This window comes from Achroia grisella, unplaced genomic scaffold (genome assembly GCF_030625045.1).
Source record: "Achroia grisella isolate CSIRO2021 unplaced genomic scaffold, CSIRO_AGI_Agris_v1 utg546, whole genome shotgun sequence".
Lineage (NCBI taxonomy): Eukaryota > Metazoa > Arthropoda > Insecta > Lepidoptera > Pyralidae > Achroia > Achroia grisella.
This window is the reverse complement of record NW_026712931.1, coordinates 1206259-1227561: the sequence shown is the minus strand read 5'-3', so window position 1 is coordinate 1227561 and position 21303 is coordinate 1206259. Positions and strand designations below refer to the sequence as shown.

At 30.4% G+C, this 21303-nt stretch overlaps 3 protein-coding genes across 3 annotated transcripts in view; 2 read left to right on the top strand and 1 right to left on the bottom strand.

Annotated features, from left to right (window-relative positions):
• Nucleotides 1-4987, top strand: part of LOC131848141 (ATP-binding cassette sub-family G member 1) — a 73284-nt gene extending 68297 nt beyond the window's left edge. Inside the window, exons 7-10 of the mRNA XM_059197905.1 lie at nt 2099-2485; nt 2982-3146; nt 3758-4014; nt 4315-4987. Of these exons, the coding sequence (XP_059053888.1) occupies nt 2099-2485; nt 2982-3146; nt 3758-4014; nt 4315-4656 (1151 nt within the window). The 3' untranslated portion in view covers nt 4657-4987. The remainder of the gene's footprint in view (nt 1-2098; nt 2486-2981; nt 3147-3757; nt 4015-4314) is intronic.
• A 3478-nt stretch (nt 4988-8465) lies between these two features.
• On the bottom strand, nt 8466-11331 carry LOC131848231 (serine/threonine-protein kinase RIO1). Its single transcript, XM_059198024.1, has 4 exons — nt 11156-11331; nt 9651-10799; nt 9173-9365; nt 8466-8639 (listed from the first exon to the last, which is right to left on the bottom strand). The coding sequence occupies exons 1-4, from the start codon at nt 11225-11227 to the stop codon at nt 8485-8487; spliced, it is 1569 nt and encodes a 522-aa protein (XP_059054007.1). The 5' UTR covers nt 11228-11331; the 3' UTR covers nt 8466-8484.
• Nucleotides 11332-14771: 3440 nt separating this feature from the next.
• On the top strand, nt 14772-20544 carry LOC131848168 (cysteine sulfinic acid decarboxylase). The gene is made up of 4 exons (XM_059197936.1): nt 14772-15124; nt 15644-15937; nt 18367-18734; nt 19768-20544. The coding sequence occupies exons 1-4, from the start codon at nt 14855-14857 to the stop codon at nt 20369-20371; spliced, it is 1536 nt and encodes a 511-aa protein (XP_059053919.1). The 5' UTR covers nt 14772-14854; the 3' UTR covers nt 20372-20544.
• Nucleotides 20545-21303: the final 759 nt, after the last annotated feature.

Sequence of the window (21303 nt, the reverse complement as noted above, 5' to 3'; positions counted from 1 at the left end):
TATACCCCAAGAGAGTGAATTAGTTATTACATATGTTGACTCCACATTTAAAAAGATATTCTATAAAAAAATCAGCCCAGCCAGATTTTACAATTTGACTGTATTTAAAGATAATAAAGTTAATATACAATATAAAAAAATACCGTTGAAACATTTTGATACACTGAGGTGCACGCACTAACATTCTTACAGAATAGCTTTATTTCAGACAGAAACGCAAAGATAAAATTGTTTCAAGATCAGACTGCCACTAAATAAGTATAAACCAAATGAAAGTACATACCTACTGTATGTTTAGTGCTTAGTATACAAAACTTAGATTACACGCTGCCTTGACGTTTCTTAGACGTCTAAATGTCATTAAAACAATTAATTTGCTTCAAATTATAACTTTGTAATAGTCGTTTTACATGAATTTTCTATTGTATTATAATCAACTCGTACATTGTCGGTATATCTACCTATTCGTGACTATATGCATGGCAAACAATGTTGTTAAAATAGCGAGAAAAGCATGTGCTGTCAGGATTTAATAAAAAAGTACAGAGGATTGTAACGTGTCAGAAAAATGTAGATTTGGAATATTAAAAATATATTATTTTGTTAATTAATAGCTAAATTGACACTATGAAATATTTGTAATAAAATACTTAATTACGTCTAATTCTTTTCATAGATGTCCTGTTACTTCTTGATTTTTATTTGATCTGTGTTCGACGCTATTATTGTAGCTATTATTTAATTTTATATTGGGTCGCGAGTTATTTAGCATTTCAATGTACGACATAATTAGTAAGAATACTAATAAGATACTGTAATTATATAATACATGATTACTTCAGTAATTATTGAATATATATAAAATAAATAAGTAGGTACTTATTTAGTTATATAATTTATGGTATGGGTTCCAGGGAGTCATTGCGAGAGTGTTTTAAGTAATCAAATATCCTCACCGTTGCTTCTCAATACATTTATGAAAATATCATCTATGCCAGAAGGAATATAGACAGTTTCAAAAGAGTTAGTGATTGCACTAATAAAAGCTTACGTAACAATAACAAACTGATTTTACCTAAATGTCGTTTAGCTAAAGTTAGTAATTCGTTTTATGGCAATTGCGTAAGGTTTTACAATAAAATACCAAAGTCTGTTATAAATCTGCCAGAAAAAAGATTTAAATGTTAAATAAAACAGTTCCTTTGCAAAAAAGCTTACTATAAAATTGAAGAATTCGTTAACGATAATAATGCTTTTATAGAAAAACTTTGAATCCATAGCACTGACAATATTATCTGATTACATTAATAATGAGTGCGTAGCGACTTCTATGTTGATTATCGCATGCCTCTTACTTGTTATACTGAAATTATTTATATAAAAAAAACATATATTAAAAAGAGCAACACACAAGTTTCTTGCTCATTCTTCTTGTGATGAATCTGCATTCCGAATGAGTGGTAGAATCAAAATATGACTATTCAAAAGTGCTTGTAATGAGTTTATTTGAATAAAGATTATTTCTATTTGAATCATAATATTTACCTAGATAATTAAAAATAGTAATATCTAATACTTATCACAATGTCATAGACCACACGTGTTGCAAAAGTATGCGGACTCAATCTAAGGGGAAAAACAATATAAATGTAATTAAATATCTATTGAAATATAATAATATTAATCTTAAGTACCATTATAATTATTAAAGAGATATCGGAATGTAATAGGTGTATATAGATTAGAGATGTAACTTTCTAAATAGAATAGTATCGATTTTGATAGGTTAGCCTACAGTTATTTCTTTTTGTGAACGAATTATAAAGATGAGAGAGAGAGAGAGAAGTACTAAATTGGCACCATGGAAAAATGTTCTGATTTAATAAAGACTTACAATTTCGCGATGGATTTAGATATCAAAGTCGTGCCCAAACACAGAACTCACTGTTTTCTTCTGACTGTTTTTCCCTTATATCTTCTAAATCATATGTTGTATGAAATATCTGTTGGATATTGTGTCGTATGGGATATGCTCCAAGCTCGTTTGCTTTACTACTTTAAAAAATATTCAATTAAAATGTTACCTCTCTATTTCTAGTTATAGAACTAACAGAAAACCCAGAGTGCATAGATATGTTATCCCAAGAAATGATGAACGGAAAATTATACAAGTCTGCTAAACTAGAAGTGTCACCAAATGAGCCACCCAGCACGATAGAATTGAAAGTATGCTATCAATCAGAAGATGAATTGGCCGAGACAGAGATAATGCTGACAAATGAGAAATGCACATACAAAGTACCAGGTTATGAAGGCAATGGGTCTGTCAGTTCATCATCAAGTCAAATCTCGCAAATGAACTCATCGATGGCTTGGATGAAGGTACAAGAAACAAACAGCTCTGGAGGCTACGCAACTACGTACTGTGAACAGTTTTCAATACTACTTTGTAGGATGATGATACAAATCTTTAGAAATAAGCAAGGTGAGTAATATCACTACTTTTTTTGCAATTTATATTCCCAGATAATTATATGTAGGTATATAAAGCTAAAACTATCTTACTAGTTAACAAACAACTAATAGCAAATTCTTAATATCAAGATCTGAGCAAATTTGGAAAAGTTTTTTGTTTAAATGTTTGTAAACTGTAAGGAAAAACATTTCAAAGACTACTAAAAATACAAGTAAATAATTAAAAATCTTATTCAATATAGCATTGTGTATGACAAATGAAACTTGTACTTTTAAGGAACATTTTATGGATATCTTCACCAATGGAATGACCACTACATTGTTTCATAGAGAGCTTCTTCAAAGCTAATTTTTACCTTTGGAACTGAGGTGGTTCTAATTATGCTCTTAATCCTTCCGACTAGAATATATTTTATGCTGCTGAAATAGGGAATTCTTTTCTTTTCTTCTTTTCTTTTCTACAGAGAAATGTATGGCTTATTACACTGAATTTTTTTTACTTCCAGGTTTATGGATCCAATTGATACATCACGTAATGTGCGGGGTGCTCATAGGAATATGCTTCTTTAACATGGCAAACGACGGCACACAGATGTTCAATCACTTAAAACTGTGTGTAGGACTCGTTATATTCTTCGCATATACACAAATCATGGTTCCAGTGCTTGTCTGTAAGTAATCAGTATGTTAATAAGAAAGTTTGTAATATATTTTCAACTGAGTTTGATCATGGATTCGAAATTGGATTGAGATATTAGCTGAGGACAGTATTGTTACTATTACAACTTCGAATCTATAATTAGGTACTTACGAGAATATTTATTTTATGTTCACAATTTTATTGAATGTGGAGCCAATTTTAATCATTCTTTATTTAATTGAAAGTTTGTTTGAATTTTGTTATAACTTGTATTTTTAGTAGAGGAAACTAATTGTAATCCAATATAATAGGACATGAGATATCTACTTACTGTAGGAAAGTCGTGAGTGGATGCGAAACCCTAAATTTGTGAGTTCGCCAGAATTTTGTCAAGTTTACTACTAGTAGAACTTACTAGTCCAATGTAGTTTTTTCGTATTCGTTCTATAAATTAGAGATTATAATTAGGATTATAGATACTGTCCGATTTGTTAAAAGTCTTATCCCATTACGACAAATTTTGCGTTGTAGTCACGCGAGTGCACAAAGGATTGTACGAATTCTTAGCGAGATCTTATCGGTCAGCACTGACCCCATAAAAAAATAACTGAATAATATTTGGAATTATGTTTCCTTTTACAGATCCACAGGAAGTAAAACTCGTGAAGAAGGAACATTTCAACCGCTGGTACAGCCTTACGCCGTACTACGCTGCTTTGACAATCTCTAAATTGCCTGTTCAAGTGTCATTAAATGTGATCTTCTGTACCATTGTATACTTCATGACTGGAGTGCCTTTCACTATTTCGAGGTTCATAGCTTTCTGCCTCGTCGGTAATGTAGTGTCATTGGTTGCTGAAGGCATGGGATTAGCTGTCGGTTCTGTTTTTAATGTTCGAGTGAGTATAAAGCAAAGAATAATAATTATTTTTGTCTTATTACTTTGTGTCACTAAAGAGTTTATTTTTCAAAGTATTTTCCGATGTGTAGGTGTAGAGTGAAGTTACGGGATACAAAACTGCTCATGTATATAGGCCACTTCTATTATATCTATCTTTCATTAGTAGAACCTTCCGGTTGTTTTTACAGTAAAATTTCGTAATAATGAAAAATAAAATAACGTTTTTAAAACGCAATAAAATAAAGTTACTTTTGATGTTGAACATTTTTTCTAATATGTATATAATTTTTTATTATAGAATGGCTGCGCTATCGGTCCATCATCCATCGCACCGTTCCTCGGTCTTGCCATTTATGGGTTCGATTTCGCCCACCGCATCCCGCTCATGATGAATATCTTAATGAAGACATCTTTTATCCGTTGCGGTGTAGTCGCCATGGTGCTTACCATATTCGGCTTCAACAGAGAACCATTAGATTGCAAAGACGTGTACTGCCACTTCGCAAAGCCAGATGTTCTAATAGAGTACCTCGACTTAGAAAGAACGTCAGTCTGGCTTGAAATAATAACAATGTTAGGTATCATGTTTGTCTTTAGGTCGCTGTGTTTTATCGGTCTTCGATGGAGGTTCGCGACATGATGATGCAAGCTTATTTTATCCGATAGTTGAAATATAGGACGTAACTGCAGCTCATTGACACATCGAAGAAACTAATCCTTGTGGAGAATACTACGTGGCTGGTTTGTGTTCTAAATGTAATTCTAAGCAAAATTCATTGCCAAAACTTGTAGTCTGGTGTAACTTAACTAATTTGCGTTAATTTGAATAAATCATATAGGTACAATACATATTATAATGACAAACTTAGGATACATTACTGTAGTGTACAGTTATACTAATAGATATAGATGAGAGTTTGTAAAGAATGTATGAAATTTGTTAAAAACATCCTAGAATTACATATGGAAGATCTTAAGGCGGTAAAGTCGTGATTATAGTTAGTCAATGTATAATATACTGGCAAAATCTAGGATTATGCTCAATTTGTAATTCCACCTGCCACACTGAAATATTCCTCGGCCTGTTTCGACGTAGTGTTGACGTTGCAAAGCGATTAGTACGTCCTACGTAGGTGCATAGCGTTCGCTAGTAGGTACAAAATTGTAATGGCATGTGATAAAATATATTACTTAATATACTTAGTTATTATGTTATTATTATTAAGTGTTATTGTTGTATTGCGGAATTTTGTACTTTTCACATTATTATATTCACTATTTAAGATTTCGATGTTTCACGTGAATGCCTATTTCAGCATTTTATTTTTAAAAACTAACTTCTATTTCCATCTCCCCTTTACATTCCTGTTAGCTTTATTCTTTTTAAATCTGTAAAGGAAACCTGTAAGGTATTTTCTATTTTTTTTTATTTATAACAAGCAGATGGCCAGTCTGATGGTAAACGGTTATCGTAGCCTGTGGACGCCAGAAACGTGCACAATGCCTATCCTTAAGAAATCTTAATATACCTTCCTTAATTTTTATAAATAAAAACTGTGGAAAAGTTCAAGTGTTCTTAATAGTGCATATAATACAGTCACAACGTGTAATGTAGCGATTTCTAATAGGTACATACATAATTAATGTTTGTGACTGCGATGTTAATAAAAGCCTGTTTAGTGTAATTGTTTATATTTGTATACATATAGGTACAGTCACGAGCAACAATATTGTCATAGTATTTAATTAATAAATAGCTATTGCATAAGGTACATAATTGTTTGCACATTGTTGGTCGTGACCCTGCCTACATTTATATCAGCCAAAGATAGTTTCATGTGTAGGTACATGAAAATATTGACTGATTTCTATAAAGAAATTTAATATTAGTAAAAGTACAATATTATTTAACATAAAGTATATAATAGCATATACCTAAATGTCGTGCGACATTATGTCGAAAAAGAATTAGCTTATGGTTCCATTTCCAGTTACAGTTAAACAAAATATATAAATGGCTTTTCAGTACCCTTTGTATAGAACCTTAAATAACTCAAAATATATATGTATGAGCTTCTAAGACATTTCTGCAGTGATTAGTGTTGTGATGTTAAAATACGGGGTTATTACATTATTAAATATATTTGTTCACATTTATATTAATTTGACAATTTATGGAGCTGTAGATACACTATTAGTACAATTATAAAGTTTTACAATATCTTGTATAGCTTTAAAAAGTGGGATCAATTAGCATTCTTAACATATATTGTTGGCTTTAAAATGCGCATTATAATGTATTTGGTAGTGTAATAAACCGCCTAAAGATTTTGGAACACTCTTACTGTCAACTTGTAAATACTTGCCCATTTTAGCTGAATAATTTAGAATATACTCAAGAGGCACACTATACTATTTGAGGCAAATACGTCTATTTGTCTAAAAATGCTTCAAATTGTAGTTTTTTTTATAATTTATCAGTTTTTAATTATGTCGGTATTCCTCGGAATACTTACTTGACCATAAGTTAAACATAACATTACATAAAGAACTGAACAGGGCAAAGAATAAATAATAATTATTCTATATTCCTACTAATACCTAGTTACTTGTCGGTTATGGTTCAAAAATTAAGGATGTAGGTACTCAGTACCCAACTATACATTTGAAGTCCAAGACAAATTAGTCTCTGTATTTAAAAACAGCTTTATTTTGTAGTTTTTTTATTAAATTATGTAATAAAAGATAAATTGTTACTGTGCTGATTTTCTTTTAAAATAAGGCCTACCGCGGGTCTGTGGTCCGTGGTATTTTACTCGCTTTGCCACAGTTTTATAACGTGTGGTACACTAAATTTAGCCTTTATTATAAGATTTAAATAACACATATACGCCAACTACCGACTTTTAGATCTGTTTAGTATTGATATTAAAAGATGTACAATTTGAATACTTTAATGTGATAGACTCTTCATTCTCACAATAAATATTTATAAGTTTTAAAGAATGTGCAAATGCATTTGCATATTGTAAATTTTAATTTAATTAGTAATAATAATTAACAACGTATTATTAAAAATTGAATTAAAACAGTTAAAAAAAATATTTAAATATGTTAGATTAATAGATATTTTTTTTTAAGTTTGCTTGATTATGTGGTATTTATGAATTTTGTTGTATCATATATTTTACACAGGATATAGTTTTACATACATTTAATTGGTGATATTGGTGCTCTAGGACATAAATTATGAAAAAAATACTGTAGGCCTTTTACTTTCGCCAATTGTTTTTTGATATACAATAATTATTAATTATCACATTATAATAAACAGATGGCAACCCAGTGAATTAGAATTTAAAAACCATGCTTTTAATATGGCATACACATTTTTTCTAAATAAATTATTAACACGTTATACCTACTTATTTAAATCACTGTAGGGATAAGTAATAAGGCCATTTATCACTTACACCGCATAAATTAATTTTATACATTTCCAATCGTACCGGTATTGTTTGGAATACTTATTTCAACATAGGTTAAACATAAAATTGCATTGAATAAAGAACTGAACTGAGTAAAGAATAAGAGTCTTATTGCAAGAACTTATGACTTATAAAATTAAAGTGCCTTGATAGGGTTAGTCATAATATGAATGTACCAAGCAGAAACCCAGTGAGTATTAATAAAAGTGAATGTTATGCCAAACAGGCAATAAACATAATTAAAAATAATGTTGAAAACTTTCATACGAACTACACATCAATCACGTGTCGGTGACGTGATCAATCTTTCTTTACATATTATCAAACAGAGTAAACGGACTTTGAAGCAGTTTTCAGCAATAGATACAGTAATTAAAGAGGAAGGTTTACATATATAATACATACCGATTAACATGCACATCATGCAGTACTCACATTGGTATACTCTATGACTAATCCATTATTCATTCAATATATAAAAATATAATATCTTCATATTTTGTATACTATATTTTGTTATTCATGTACTTATATATAATATTAGAATATATTCAAACTGCACTGAAGTTTTAACTGGATGTCTTATGATATATATGTAGAAACAATCATAATAAAAAAAAAAAATGTATTGTGAGTTAAAGTAGATTTTTTAAAACTAATGGATTAATTGATTTTAATAATTAAAAACTCATTTACTCAATTTATTATTGCATGTACAAATGTATTTATTAGAATATTTAAAAAAATAGTAATATAAAAGTATTGTGGTATAACAAAAAAAACAATTTGCGAAATGTAGTTATATTGTATAAATTGAAAATGGTGTTATTATTTATATAAATACTTTTTACTTTTGTATGGAATGGAATAAAAAACAAATAAATTTGAAGAAACTATAGTTTTATTTAAAATATAAAATTTATATATCTATATATTTATAGATAACTTTTTAGATATCTATTTATATAAAAATAAATATTTTATTTTTTACCACCCTTGTCTCGTCTTTTCTTTATGTGTTTCTTAGTTTTAGTTTTCCTTTTTTCTGCTTTTTCTTCTTTTACGGCTTTCTTTCTTGCCTTTTTGCTATCTGGGGACTCATCTCTAGGTCTAGCATGGTTCTTATGTTTTGTTTCTGAAAATAATTGGTAAAGTGGTAAGTTCATAACAAAATCTTACTGAAATATAAAATACATTTAAGTTAATGTTTGAACACAGACAACCTTAATGTTAATATTACATTTATATCAAATCTCGACACTTAATGCCTTGTCTAATAGCCATTTCATAGCTTTTCTTCATATTAACTAATCTCACGTTGTTAAAATGAAGAAAAGCTATGAAATGGCAGAGAGCCTTTCTATGTAATGGTGGGTGCCTCTCAAGGCACTTATACTTTACTATATATGATATGTATTATTTAGTGTGTATTATTATGGCCTAGTGGTTAATTACCCTGGCTTCCACCCATGAGATCTGGCCGAAATACAATCGTCAATTTATATATCTGACTGACTCACCAAATATCAAACCAAAAAACAATCTGAAAGACAGCCATAGGGGTATGTTAAGTGTTGTTAACCACAACAATGGACAATGCATCTGACTACCTCAACAGTTGTAACAGTATGCTTGTAACATATTGTACAGATATTTAATATAACTCACTATTTTCTACTGCATCATCATTATCATCAGAGCCCGTGTCGGAACAACTTTCAGAGATGCTAACATCTTGTAATATGTCTGGAGTGTCAATAGTAACAGTAAGATCTTCATTGAAGCCAGCAATTTTTTTGTACATTAAATCATCTGTTTCACCTTCTTTCGCTTTGTTGATATCTCTTTCATAATTAATGACCTGAAAATGAAAATGGATCATCATAAACAAGTGAAGTGGAAGTTTAGCTTATTGATATGGAATCCAAAAAATTATAGATACAAATTTATTTACCAAATAATTTTTCTAACAAAAAAAATTATAATTTTATTGTCAAGTTTTCCTTTAAAATCTGTGTGGCAGTACATGAAAGTAATTTTATTAAACTCAATACACACTGAATTATTCAAAATTATATTAATATGTAGTGACAGTGAAAGTACATTATTTGTATGTGTATCATTATATAGTTGAGAACAAATATACCTCTGTTAGACGTTTTGGAATATAAACATTTTTAAAAGCCTCCTCTTCAATTTGCTGCTGTGCAGACATTTCTTCAAAATTCCTAGATGCCGCTTTCTCTGACAACCTTTCAAGACATTCCTCTAAGTTTGACTCATTAATATTAGAATCCGTTATAAAATCGAATAGCTCTTTTACAGTTAATGTAGCTACACCTCTCTTTGCAAAGAAATCAGATATATTAGTGCAATCTTTTCTTAAAAACTCAAATGCATGTGGATGGTTATGTTCCACAGATTGTGAAACATCAATAACAACAACATTTCCCTTGTGATATAAGAGGTTGAACTCTGATAAATCTGCATGCACTAGTTTACATATGTTAAACATTTTCCACATCATCATAATACAGTCTCTGTATAGTGATCGTGCCATAGATTGTGATATTTCTACATCTTTTAATTTTGGTGACGGCCAACCTTCTTCTCCCATAAAAGACATTACCAAAACATGACTACGTAAGATAATTGGCTCCGGTACATTTAGGTTAGCATTATACATTCGAACCAAGTTCCTCATTTCCTTTTCTGCCCAAGTTCTAACCATTTTACGTGGGTTTGATCTACAGTAGCCATTTCTGAAACGGTATTCTCCAGATACATATTTGTCTCTGTCTTTGAATACTAAAATTGATGTTTTAAAAATTTTTATTGCATAATCACGACCATCTTTCGAAGTGGCATGGTAAACGTTTGCTTCCTTTCCAGTTGAAATACAGCCATTTATTTCATTTATTATGCCTCTGTTGAGCAGTTTGAAGAGTATCATTTTTGTACGAGGATCCATAACTTGCTCTGCAGTAGCTCTATCATGCTTATCTTTAATTCTAATTCGACCGCTGTCAAATTTCCTGTCATTTTGATCCAAGAATTTTTCAGTATTGTTACATAATAACGGCTGGTATTTATCAACATTGATTTTGTTAACATACTTCTTGAACAACTTCTCTGCTGGTTGGTATGTATTGATTCTATTAGATGGCAATTGGCAGTTGACACCATCTCTTTTTTTTGTTGCATTTGTTGGATCATCTGAATCATAGAAAAACTCATCCGAGTCAATATCATCATCGTTGCTGCTCTCTTTCTTATATGTAGGTAATTCTGTAAACTGGAGAAAACATATTTCATAACTTGTGAACACAATATTCAATGGATCCGATCAAATCAAATAAGATGCATTATGATGTAATAAACAAGTAAATAAATACCATATGTTTTCGTAAACGTATAAACATTTATAATAATATAAATAATAGTTAACTATACCAAATAATATTTATTGCAATAAAATGTTATTTTTTAATGCCATATATTTGTCAACTGTTTTGGAAAATAGGAATTTTCATTTACTTTTTTACTGTACTTTAGTACTAGGTCAAACAATTAATAAAAGAAATATATTACAAATTTTTTGATGTATTTATTTTAAAGAAAAGGGACAACATCATGTAGAAATAAACATACCCGTACTGACTTTAGTTTCGTAACTATTTTTTCTTCGTAGTCACTGAACTGGCCGCTTGACTCATCAGACATCTTTAAATTTTATTATTTTTAATAAATAAAACACCAATAACTACTTTTTAACAGTAAATAAAGTGAAAATGTACAATACAAATATGTACATGCGACTGCCATGTGCGGATTGCGGGGCTGCCAGATGATACTTATCATTTCCCCACAAATTTAAAATCTCCATCTACAAATTGCATTGTTAGGTACATATCTATTTCGTACGTCTGTATTTTTACAAAGAAAAATGTAATTTAAATAAGTATGTTTCCGGTTGAATTGATAGTATAGTAGTTTTTCACATTTTATTATATTCTTGTCTTCAAAAATATTAAATTTCTCCGAGTCTAAATTTTTACCCAAAGAATGGAAAATCCCATTTTAAGGATTGCTTGACATTAACGATCAAAAATAATACATCGCTTGACATTGACAATGACATACGTAGAGATCTGCCAAGTGACATTTATTTGATGTTATAGTTTTTATTATATTTATTATTCGTTGGTGTGGAAATTATCTATACAGCCACATGCATGCACACAGCATGACAAGCAAGCATGCATTTATTAGTTAGAAGAAAATCATGTCGGTCGTCTTATTGTCTTGCTTAATCCATGTGCAACAAAATACACATTATTAATAATATTTTATACTACAGAGGTATTACACACAGTCACAATTTTTATTATTCGAAATGTGAACGACTCGTAACATTGCACCATTCTGCAATAATACTAATTACTGAATCAATAATTACACATCTCGCTACTAGGGAGGTACTAGTACTACTATCGGTTTCGGTGCTACAAGTTACGTACCTACGTATGTACAATTGTACGTAGCACAAGATAATTCTATTTACAATTTGAAATGGTATGTAATAAAATAAATATTGCAAATTAAACAGGGGGACATAATTGAGGAATCAGCCAATTCAATGATAATTGGAAAAACGTTTCTTTATACTATGCAATTTGTTAAACAGAACTCCGTTATTTTCAATGAGATGTGATTTACTTATTAACCATACCGTAAAAACCCAGAGCAAAATACGGATTTCTCTATACCTATCTAAGTTTTTGTTTTTAGTTTACCTTATCAACCGGTGTGATTTACTTCACAAGATAACTGTTGTAATATGGGGACGAAAAAAAAAATTATATACGAATCACCATTTTTCATTCATACCTATTCCAAAATCAATTTTTTCACTTCGGCCAGAATACTTGTATGGAGAATAAAACAAATAAGATACCTATGTATTGTGTATGTACAATACATTCTTACTTGTATTATGAGTACTACGTCACAAGCAAAAAAATTCAGGATTTTGCCATAGTTATGTATACCTTACACATTTAATTAAATTACCTACCTATTAATTGTTATTATAACAAGGTAAATAAATTTTATCGCTCGTGATTCAACCATAGGAATTATATAATTTTATTTAGGTACTTAACCGTAAGACAGGACTGGAAACTGCCGTTTTCGACAACAACTCGAAGTATTACTTCTTAAATTACATACAAAGCATTGTGACCAAATAAAATGCAATCAAAATCATTAATTATATAATAGGACATTGACGTGGCATATAAATGTTAAGCTTTTTGTATCAATATTTATTTCATACCTTCAGTTTAGTGTCAGTAGTTTGTGTAAGGAATAAATGTTTGTAGCAAAGATACATAATAATTACACTGCTTTCTGTCTCGTGTAACGATCACTTGTTATCTCGTAAACCTCAAATTGTACCTTTGTAAAAGAACGCAAGCGAGTTTTGTGAATCACTCACACAAGATGATATAAGCTAACTATATCTAGTGTTATGCACCAGTTTCCAGGACAAGGTTTGAACATTCATTAAGGTGGTAATTCCCACGGATTATAAAGTTTATTGACTGGCACTATCCTGTAGCTTGAAAATTGAATAATTGCAACTGTGGTAGTAGGAAGTCGATATGTATTAATGCATTTAAGGAAAAACACTAGTATTGTGATGACTGTACCTACTCAGAAAAACCATAGTAGTGATCCCCTTATTCATAAAATCGCTGGTTTCTAATAAACTTATTCATTTTAATTGTTGTACTCTGTTAGCCTTTCTTGTTAATTTCCTTAATTGAAAAATGAGATGGGATAGTAGGAGTGCTACTAAAAATGATATGACATATTGCTATGAAAAGGGGGAAATGTATGTTAGTAATGTGGACTATTAACCCCATTGCTAGCAATGTACTATATCAAGTTGATCTCCACGCAGTTCCGCCTGGCTAACTGACCTGACTTCATGATCATTTTTGATTTTAACTTGTATATTCTTACATATTATATTGTATATGTATATATGATAAAACGAACTTGTATACATATAAAGCATTCTATCATAATTTTGATATGTGAATATTCGGTGCTGTTTGTAAAAAGTATCTAATAGTCATTCGTGATATAAATAAATAGATATCGCATGCCATTAAAGCGTGGTTTATCGTGCACACCTAATGTTTATAAACAGCATTTTCTCTAGTAGGTATCTCTACATATACCTCAATGATGCATTACAACGTTTTTATTGCTGGTTGCAGTTGATTAATCAAGTAACAAAGGTCGGGGTTGACCTTAGTTTAGTTGTAATTAGCGTAGGTATACAAAAAGTAACTGTCAAGGTAATAAAGAAAGGAAATGCACCTGAAACCATAAATATTTTTTAACATATTCCAGGATTTCAATTATGCAGAGCTGATACTAGTTACTTACTATTGATAGTTAAAGTTGTGAGTCGTATAACTTACTGTGCCTTATAAAAATGCCTTGTTAAATGGGCTTTGGAAAACAAAATGCCATCGATTTAATCATTTAATCTGTAATTGTTAGAATTAATGTTAGATAATTAAGAGCCAGGCTGTTATCCTTGGATACTACTATATTTTAGTAACCAACTTGTCTATTATGAGAACAGATTTTGTTGATCCAATTTAAATCGGAAGTACGTTTACCTCATCTAAGTACATTTCAATAACAGGAAATAATTTGTTTATATAATTACCTATTTCGATCTTGCGCTGAGATTATTATAATATAAATAATTTTAGAAGCAAAGTAATGAATACTTACCTGCCACTAAAGTGATATTTTTTATTTACGTATATATTATTAAATTATGTATGTTTTATACAGTTTGTATACGAGTTTAGTTCACACAAATATATATATTCAGATAAACAATGAAGAGAAATAAATATAGTATTATACATACATACGATTACTGTTTTTATATTCTGCGATTTTTTTAGAGGATCGCTATAGTATTATCATATCATATAGTTATAATTATTTAGACTCGATATCGGTGCATACATATAATGACTATGTAGAGGCATCCTGCGATGATCGCATATAAAGATAAAATGATACGTTACGGATATGTTTAGTTAAATTTTACTAGAACGGACTAAACATAACCTTATGAAGTGAATTGACGTTGTACTGAAGTATTTAAGAAGGCTACGCTCTGAGTGACGGGCCAAAACCTCGCAATAACGGCTCGTAGCCGGCCGAAACAATCAGTTTAAAAAACATTCATCTAACAAATGAATTGAAATTTAATTTGATTTAACTTGTGTGAAGAGAGACAAAGAATTCCAAATGCCTGCTGATTCAGACCTGATACTGCCAGGAGGCGAAGATAGGGAGATCGATAAAAGTCTGTTTAAAAGTCTCCCGGAGAGATCAAAACATGAAGACTTTATCAGGCGGGCAGTGGATTTACTGGTCGAGAGAGTAGTGTTCGGTAGAACCTCGAGGACTTCGAAGGTGGTGGAATGGACCGCACCAGACGATATTAAGGTTGCCATAGACTTGAAACCCAGAGAGGGACCTGTTTCACATGATGAACTTTTAGGACTTATGGCCGATGTAAGTGAGAATTCTTAGTTTGATTAAAATATACAGTCTTAAATATATATGTTATTCAAATATTCATTAGAAATTAAAATTGACAGTCAATCTATTAGCGGGGATTTTATCAAACTAAATCTTTTAATCTAAAGTCTATGCATGTGAAAAAACTTAAATTTGAAATTCTTTTAATCGTTCAACCTATTGTCAATTTGTCTCTAATTACAATTATTTCTATATGTAAAAGTGCAATAAAAAAATATATTCCAAAATAAGGATTATTTTTGTGTATTTGAAACATCTATCAGATATATAATAAAATGCATTAGGTTCACCGATGCAGTGCTTATATTTTTAATGTTTATTTCTATCTAAACAATTTACTGTACAAGCTGTTTTCCAAAATTAGGGCTGATCTGATGTGGAATCAGTGATGCTTATATGTATATGTGGTGGTGCTGTTCATACTTGTATGTGCCACTTTTAATCAATTAGGCCGTCAGCTTGTTTGTTAATCCTAATATATTTTTTTTTCAGGTTGCGAGATATTCAGTTAATACAGGTCATCCTTATTTCGTCAACCAATTGTTCTCCTCTGTTGATCCGTACGGTTTAATCGGACAGTGGTTAACCGATGCATTGAACCCCAGTGTGTACACTTATGAAGTGGCTCCAGTTTTCACTCTCATGGAAGAGGAGATTCTCCGTGAGATGAGGAGTATTGTCGGATGGCCGGAAGGTCAAGGCGACGGAATTTTTTGCCCTGGTGGATCGATCGCCAATGGTTATGCTATTAGTTGCGCTCGATTTTACTACTATCCTGAAATTAAGGTCAGTGTTTTAAATGAGTGACTTGATTTCTATATTATTTACATTAAGTACGCTAGAATTTTATCTGAGAATAATAAATTCATGGTACTACTAGTAATAATAATTGTTATAAAATTTTTTGTTTCATATATATTACGAGTGTATTTAAAAAGTATAAAAAACGTGTTAATTAACATAGCGCATAGAACTTGTAGTATCAGAACGAGAAAACTGAAAGATATACTGAAGTTAAAAATATTTTTATTAATATACATAAAATAAATAGAAAACTGTATAGACTAACAGAATACTGTTACTGACTGACCTATGTAATCTCTTTGCTCTCAGGGAGCTCCCTGTTCCATAACAGTAATAAGGTGCCAAAACTATCGTGTGTGTATGACATGCATATAAGGTTTTTGAACAATAGAATAGAAACTCTATTGTTAAAAACGTTACTTAGGGTAGGCAGAGATAGGCCTCTGCTTACCCTAAGTAAGGCAAGTAGGCAGGTCTCTCATAAGGTCTCTATGAATGAACATTTTTTTTTCCGTGGCCAATAAGTATGTGTTAGATAACTGAAATGAAGTAGCAAAACGGTGTATTTGAAAACTGTATCATTAATGAGCTGCGGTAACTATAGTTCTAAAGAAAAAATAATTATTTAAGTACAATGTTGCTTTAACAAGTATCTGTCATTAAATTGTTATTAGGTTACCTAGGTTCAAAGCGGCTGTGGCAGACCATAATTATGTCTCATTTAATAGTGCTTAAGCAACTACTTAAAATCGATGATAATTGTAACTTGAATACTATACTTTGATTTTATATATGTATATAAAGTTATTATTTCTAAAGTTATGACTACTACTTTTGGATCGTAAATAAATTATAATTAAATGAAATTTTATCTACACTAGGATAGGATAGATAGTTAATAATATATAAAATATTTTTTTAGATTAATAATGCTATATTCAGTTTATATGTATCAGATTGTAGGTTATTGCAAACTAAAAATATTATAAATAAAACTACGTAGGTAATAAAAATGAAGTCCAAAAATAGTTAGGTTAAAAAATACAGAATTATATTGACCTTGACCCAGAAAATGGCGAACTATGTTTAGTCTTGTATAATCGACTTATGTATTAATTACCCACAATACCTATTTGTGTTACTAGTCACTGGCATTATGCAGTATAGCTATTACATAAAAATATCAAAATTTTTATATCACTCTTAATATATATAGACGATAGAAAAATATTTTCATTTCTATTATATACGCAGGTCCATTTATTAATATAGTTACTGATATTAATATTATTGTATTTAATATATGTATACGTAAACTATATATATTTAAAAAAAAAATCAATTTAAATGTTTATAGGTTATACATACGTACCAAAATGTATAAAATTAAAAGCCAGTTTTTATGATAGATTACGTTAAAGTATATTATTAAAATATAAAAAAAACAGTATTTTAAATTGTCACTGCTATATTTGCAGATATATAGCAAACGGCCTTAAAACAAGGCTCCAAAGAATAATAAGTACATAACAGTTTGTTGACCTTATTTCTTAATAACGGATCTATAATTATTAGTTATTACAATTTCGCAGAAACAGATCATAGATTGGTCTAGGTCGTTCATGATAAAACTATTAATACTTCCATTCATAGAACTAAATTAAATCATAACTTTGTAGATAATTTTAGTTTTAATAATTTTAAGTTAGGATTTGTATTCGAAAGAGAAGGCTCTTTCTGTAAAAATATAAGTAGAACTAAGCATATTTTCTTAAGAGTTATAGACATGTCTATAATTTTGTAAATAGGCTTGTCAGCATATCTTATTATAAAATAAATATTGTAAACGCGAAAGTTTGTGTGTATGGATGGATGTTTGTTACTCTTTCACACAAAAACTACTGAACGGATTTTGATGAAACTTTACAGTAATATAGCTTATACATCAGAATAATATATAGGCAATAAATTTTACGCGAGTGAAACCGCGGAAAGCTAGTGGTTATGGAAAGTTAGTCAAATATGGAATTTTATTTCACTGAAGTATTCATTATTCTTTTGCAATCATCAAGTAAATTCAACTAGTCTATTTGACAATAGATACTTTTGAGGGAAATGACAATACGAGTAGTATTGTATCTTTAAATGTGTCATGTATATTTAACTTAATGTACTGAGGAAATTTCCATTATGATCTGCCGCTTTTACTTGAAAGGCTACACACTTACTGATAAACCACAAACGTGTTTGGCATTCCAGTTAAATTAAAAAATAAGATGATTTCCAGAATCGATATTTTTTAGCTCCTCCTTTTCTTTCAAATCTCTATGTCTTTATCATGAATTATTTTAGGTAAACACTTCTGATAACTAAAATTAAAACTAATACTCGGTATTATATTAACATTACAGAGTAAAGGTGTCTACGCTGTGCCAAAGCTGGTTCTTTTCACTTCAGAACTTGCACATTACTCCACAAAGAAAATGGCCGCATTCATGGGAATAGGGAGCGATAACTGTATTCTTGTGAAAACTGACATTTATGGCAAAATCAATGTAGACGACTTGGAAATAAAGATCAACGGAGCTATCGAAGACGGTGCGACTCCGTTTTTAGTAACGGCAACGTCAGGAACAACTGTTTATGGAGCCTTCGACCCTTTGGTACCTATTTCTGCTGTGTGCAAAAAATACAATTTATGGCTACATGTGGATGCAGCTTGGGGAGGTGGTGCATTAATGTCAAAGAAGCATAGACATCTACTATCAGGAATTGAACTGTAAGTAGTTGTTAGTTTTGTAATTAAAAATACCTTAATTTAAACAGCCTCGGTGGTCTAGTGGTTTAGCACACCGCTTTACTATCCGATGGTCGTGGGTACGATTTCTCAGACGGTACAAAAATTTGTATTCATGAGTATGATTGTTTGTGTCGGTCTGGGTGTTTTCTGCGTATAATATGTATTTATTTAAAAAAAATATATATCCATATATTTATATCAGTTGTCTAGTACCCATAACACAAGCTCTGCTTAGCTTGGGACTAGATGGCGCTGTGTGAATTGTCCTGAGATATTATTATTATTATTCGTGTTCTCACTATAATCTGCAGATAACTTTAAAACAGAAGAAGTTTAGGTAAAATAAATTTACTATAACTGTAAAAAAACGTAACTAAGGAAAAGTCTATTAATTCTGAATCACTCTATAACCGACTGCTCAGTAAATGACGAAGTTATATCATTTATAAAATAATGATCTACATATATTATAATAATTGTCATTTTACAATTAGTTTAATAAGTAAGCAATATGGGATTAATATAGTTATTACACCTATACATCACAAAAATATGGGAAAGGGAAAAAAGCATACTTAATAATTTCTGTCAAAATAAGCTTATCCATATAATTTGGACGTTGGATGAATTTTCTTTTACCGTGATTAAAGTCGTTGACAATTAAAAAGAGTATGAATGAATTCCCTCCAGCCGCCATCAAAACTATAATTACATAGCTTATCATCAATTACATAGCTAATTAGAATAAAATAAAACTAAACTAAATTTCATTAATCTTGTACTATACTATTCAGCACGAAGGAAACCACGTTCGTAACCAGTTATTAAGGGTAGCGCGTGCGCATTGACAGCCTTGACCCTGAACTCTTCCGTTATTTCAAACATCGAATGCTAATGTAATACTATACATATTTTTTATTTGTTTATCTGACTATATTATAGGCGTTTACTGTGATTAATTCTTAAATCTAAAATCATCATGATTATATTTAAAATTCATATAACATTTCAGGGCCGACTCGGTGACGTGGAACCCTCACAAGCTCTTAGCCGCGCCACAACAATGCTCCACATTCCTAATTAGGCACAAGAATGTTCTCAAGGAAGGACACTCCTCTAACGCGAAGTACCTCTTCCAAAAAGACAAATTCTACGACACGTCTTACGACACCGGGGATAAGCATATTCAGTGCGGACGTCGAGCTGACGTTCTCAAATTCTGGTTTATGTGGAAAGCGAAGGGTTCGGAAGGTTTCGAGAAACATATTGACACACTTTTCAATAACGCCAAGTATTTCCTCGAGCACATACGGCAGCGTGACGGGTTCGAATTGGTCCTTGAAAATCCAGAATGTACTAACATAATGTTTTGGTACGTACCTACGTGTCTCCGTGGCCGTGAAAATGAACCAGATTATAAAGAAAGGTTGAACAAGGTCGCACCAAAAATAAAAGAACGAATGATAAAGGAAGGAAGTATGATGGTCACATATCAACCACAAGGTGACCTAGCTAATTTCTTCCGCATAGTATTCCAAAATTCCGCTTTGGATCACAAGGATATGGTTTACTTCGCCAACGAGTTTGAAAGGCTCGGTAAAGACATAGTAGTTTGATTTAACATACGAAGTAATATAATTTATACTCACAACGTACAAAACTTGCATGTGTTACTGTATTATATAATTTATTTGGATTCGATTGTAAAGCTTCTTTTTGTTGTGTGTAATATAGAACTTACAGTTAATATTTATTTTAAATTAGCAATATAAGTGTAAGTATACTTGTTCTGATAAAGTTATGTATGGGAGTATATGTGAAATAGTATAAATGTTGATCTATCGAAATTAATTGGTTTTAAATTACTTTGATTAAGTTATTATTGAACGATTTATTGACGTAAATTTATTGAATTTTCCAGTGCTTATTATATGTACAAATAGAAACTTCGATGTTTGAAATAAACTCAATATATAGTTTTATAATTTGAAAAAGTGTCGAAATGTTATAATTTAATTATAATAAGTTTATGATTACATATATGTGGTATCCATCTACTATGAATTAAAAGTAAATTAATAAATAATTAATAATTGAATACAGACACAGTGTCTGTATGTATGAAGTTTGTTACCTGAATAAAATATATTTTATAATGAAAATACTGTAATGAATATAGTGTAGAATGTAGTGTTAACTACTTTCATGAAATTCCTAATAAACATTATTCTTTTACTATTGGACTTCAAGCTACCATTTCATTTTCTTAATTATATTTACGAAGATTGTAATGAGAGGCATTTACTGCATATTTATTTATGTTCAGTAAATTGATCTCTATAAATTAACACATACTGTAGGTACGTGTCAAAGACAAATGGATGGTTCCCTAGTGTAATGACCCAATTCCAAATTACTTACATGCAATATTATTACTGTATTGTCTACGTATCTAATCGATCAATCCGCATTTGAAGGAAATTATGTACAAATATTATTTCTTCTATCCAAAGGTAAATAATATAAACTAGAAGTGGAAAAATTATCA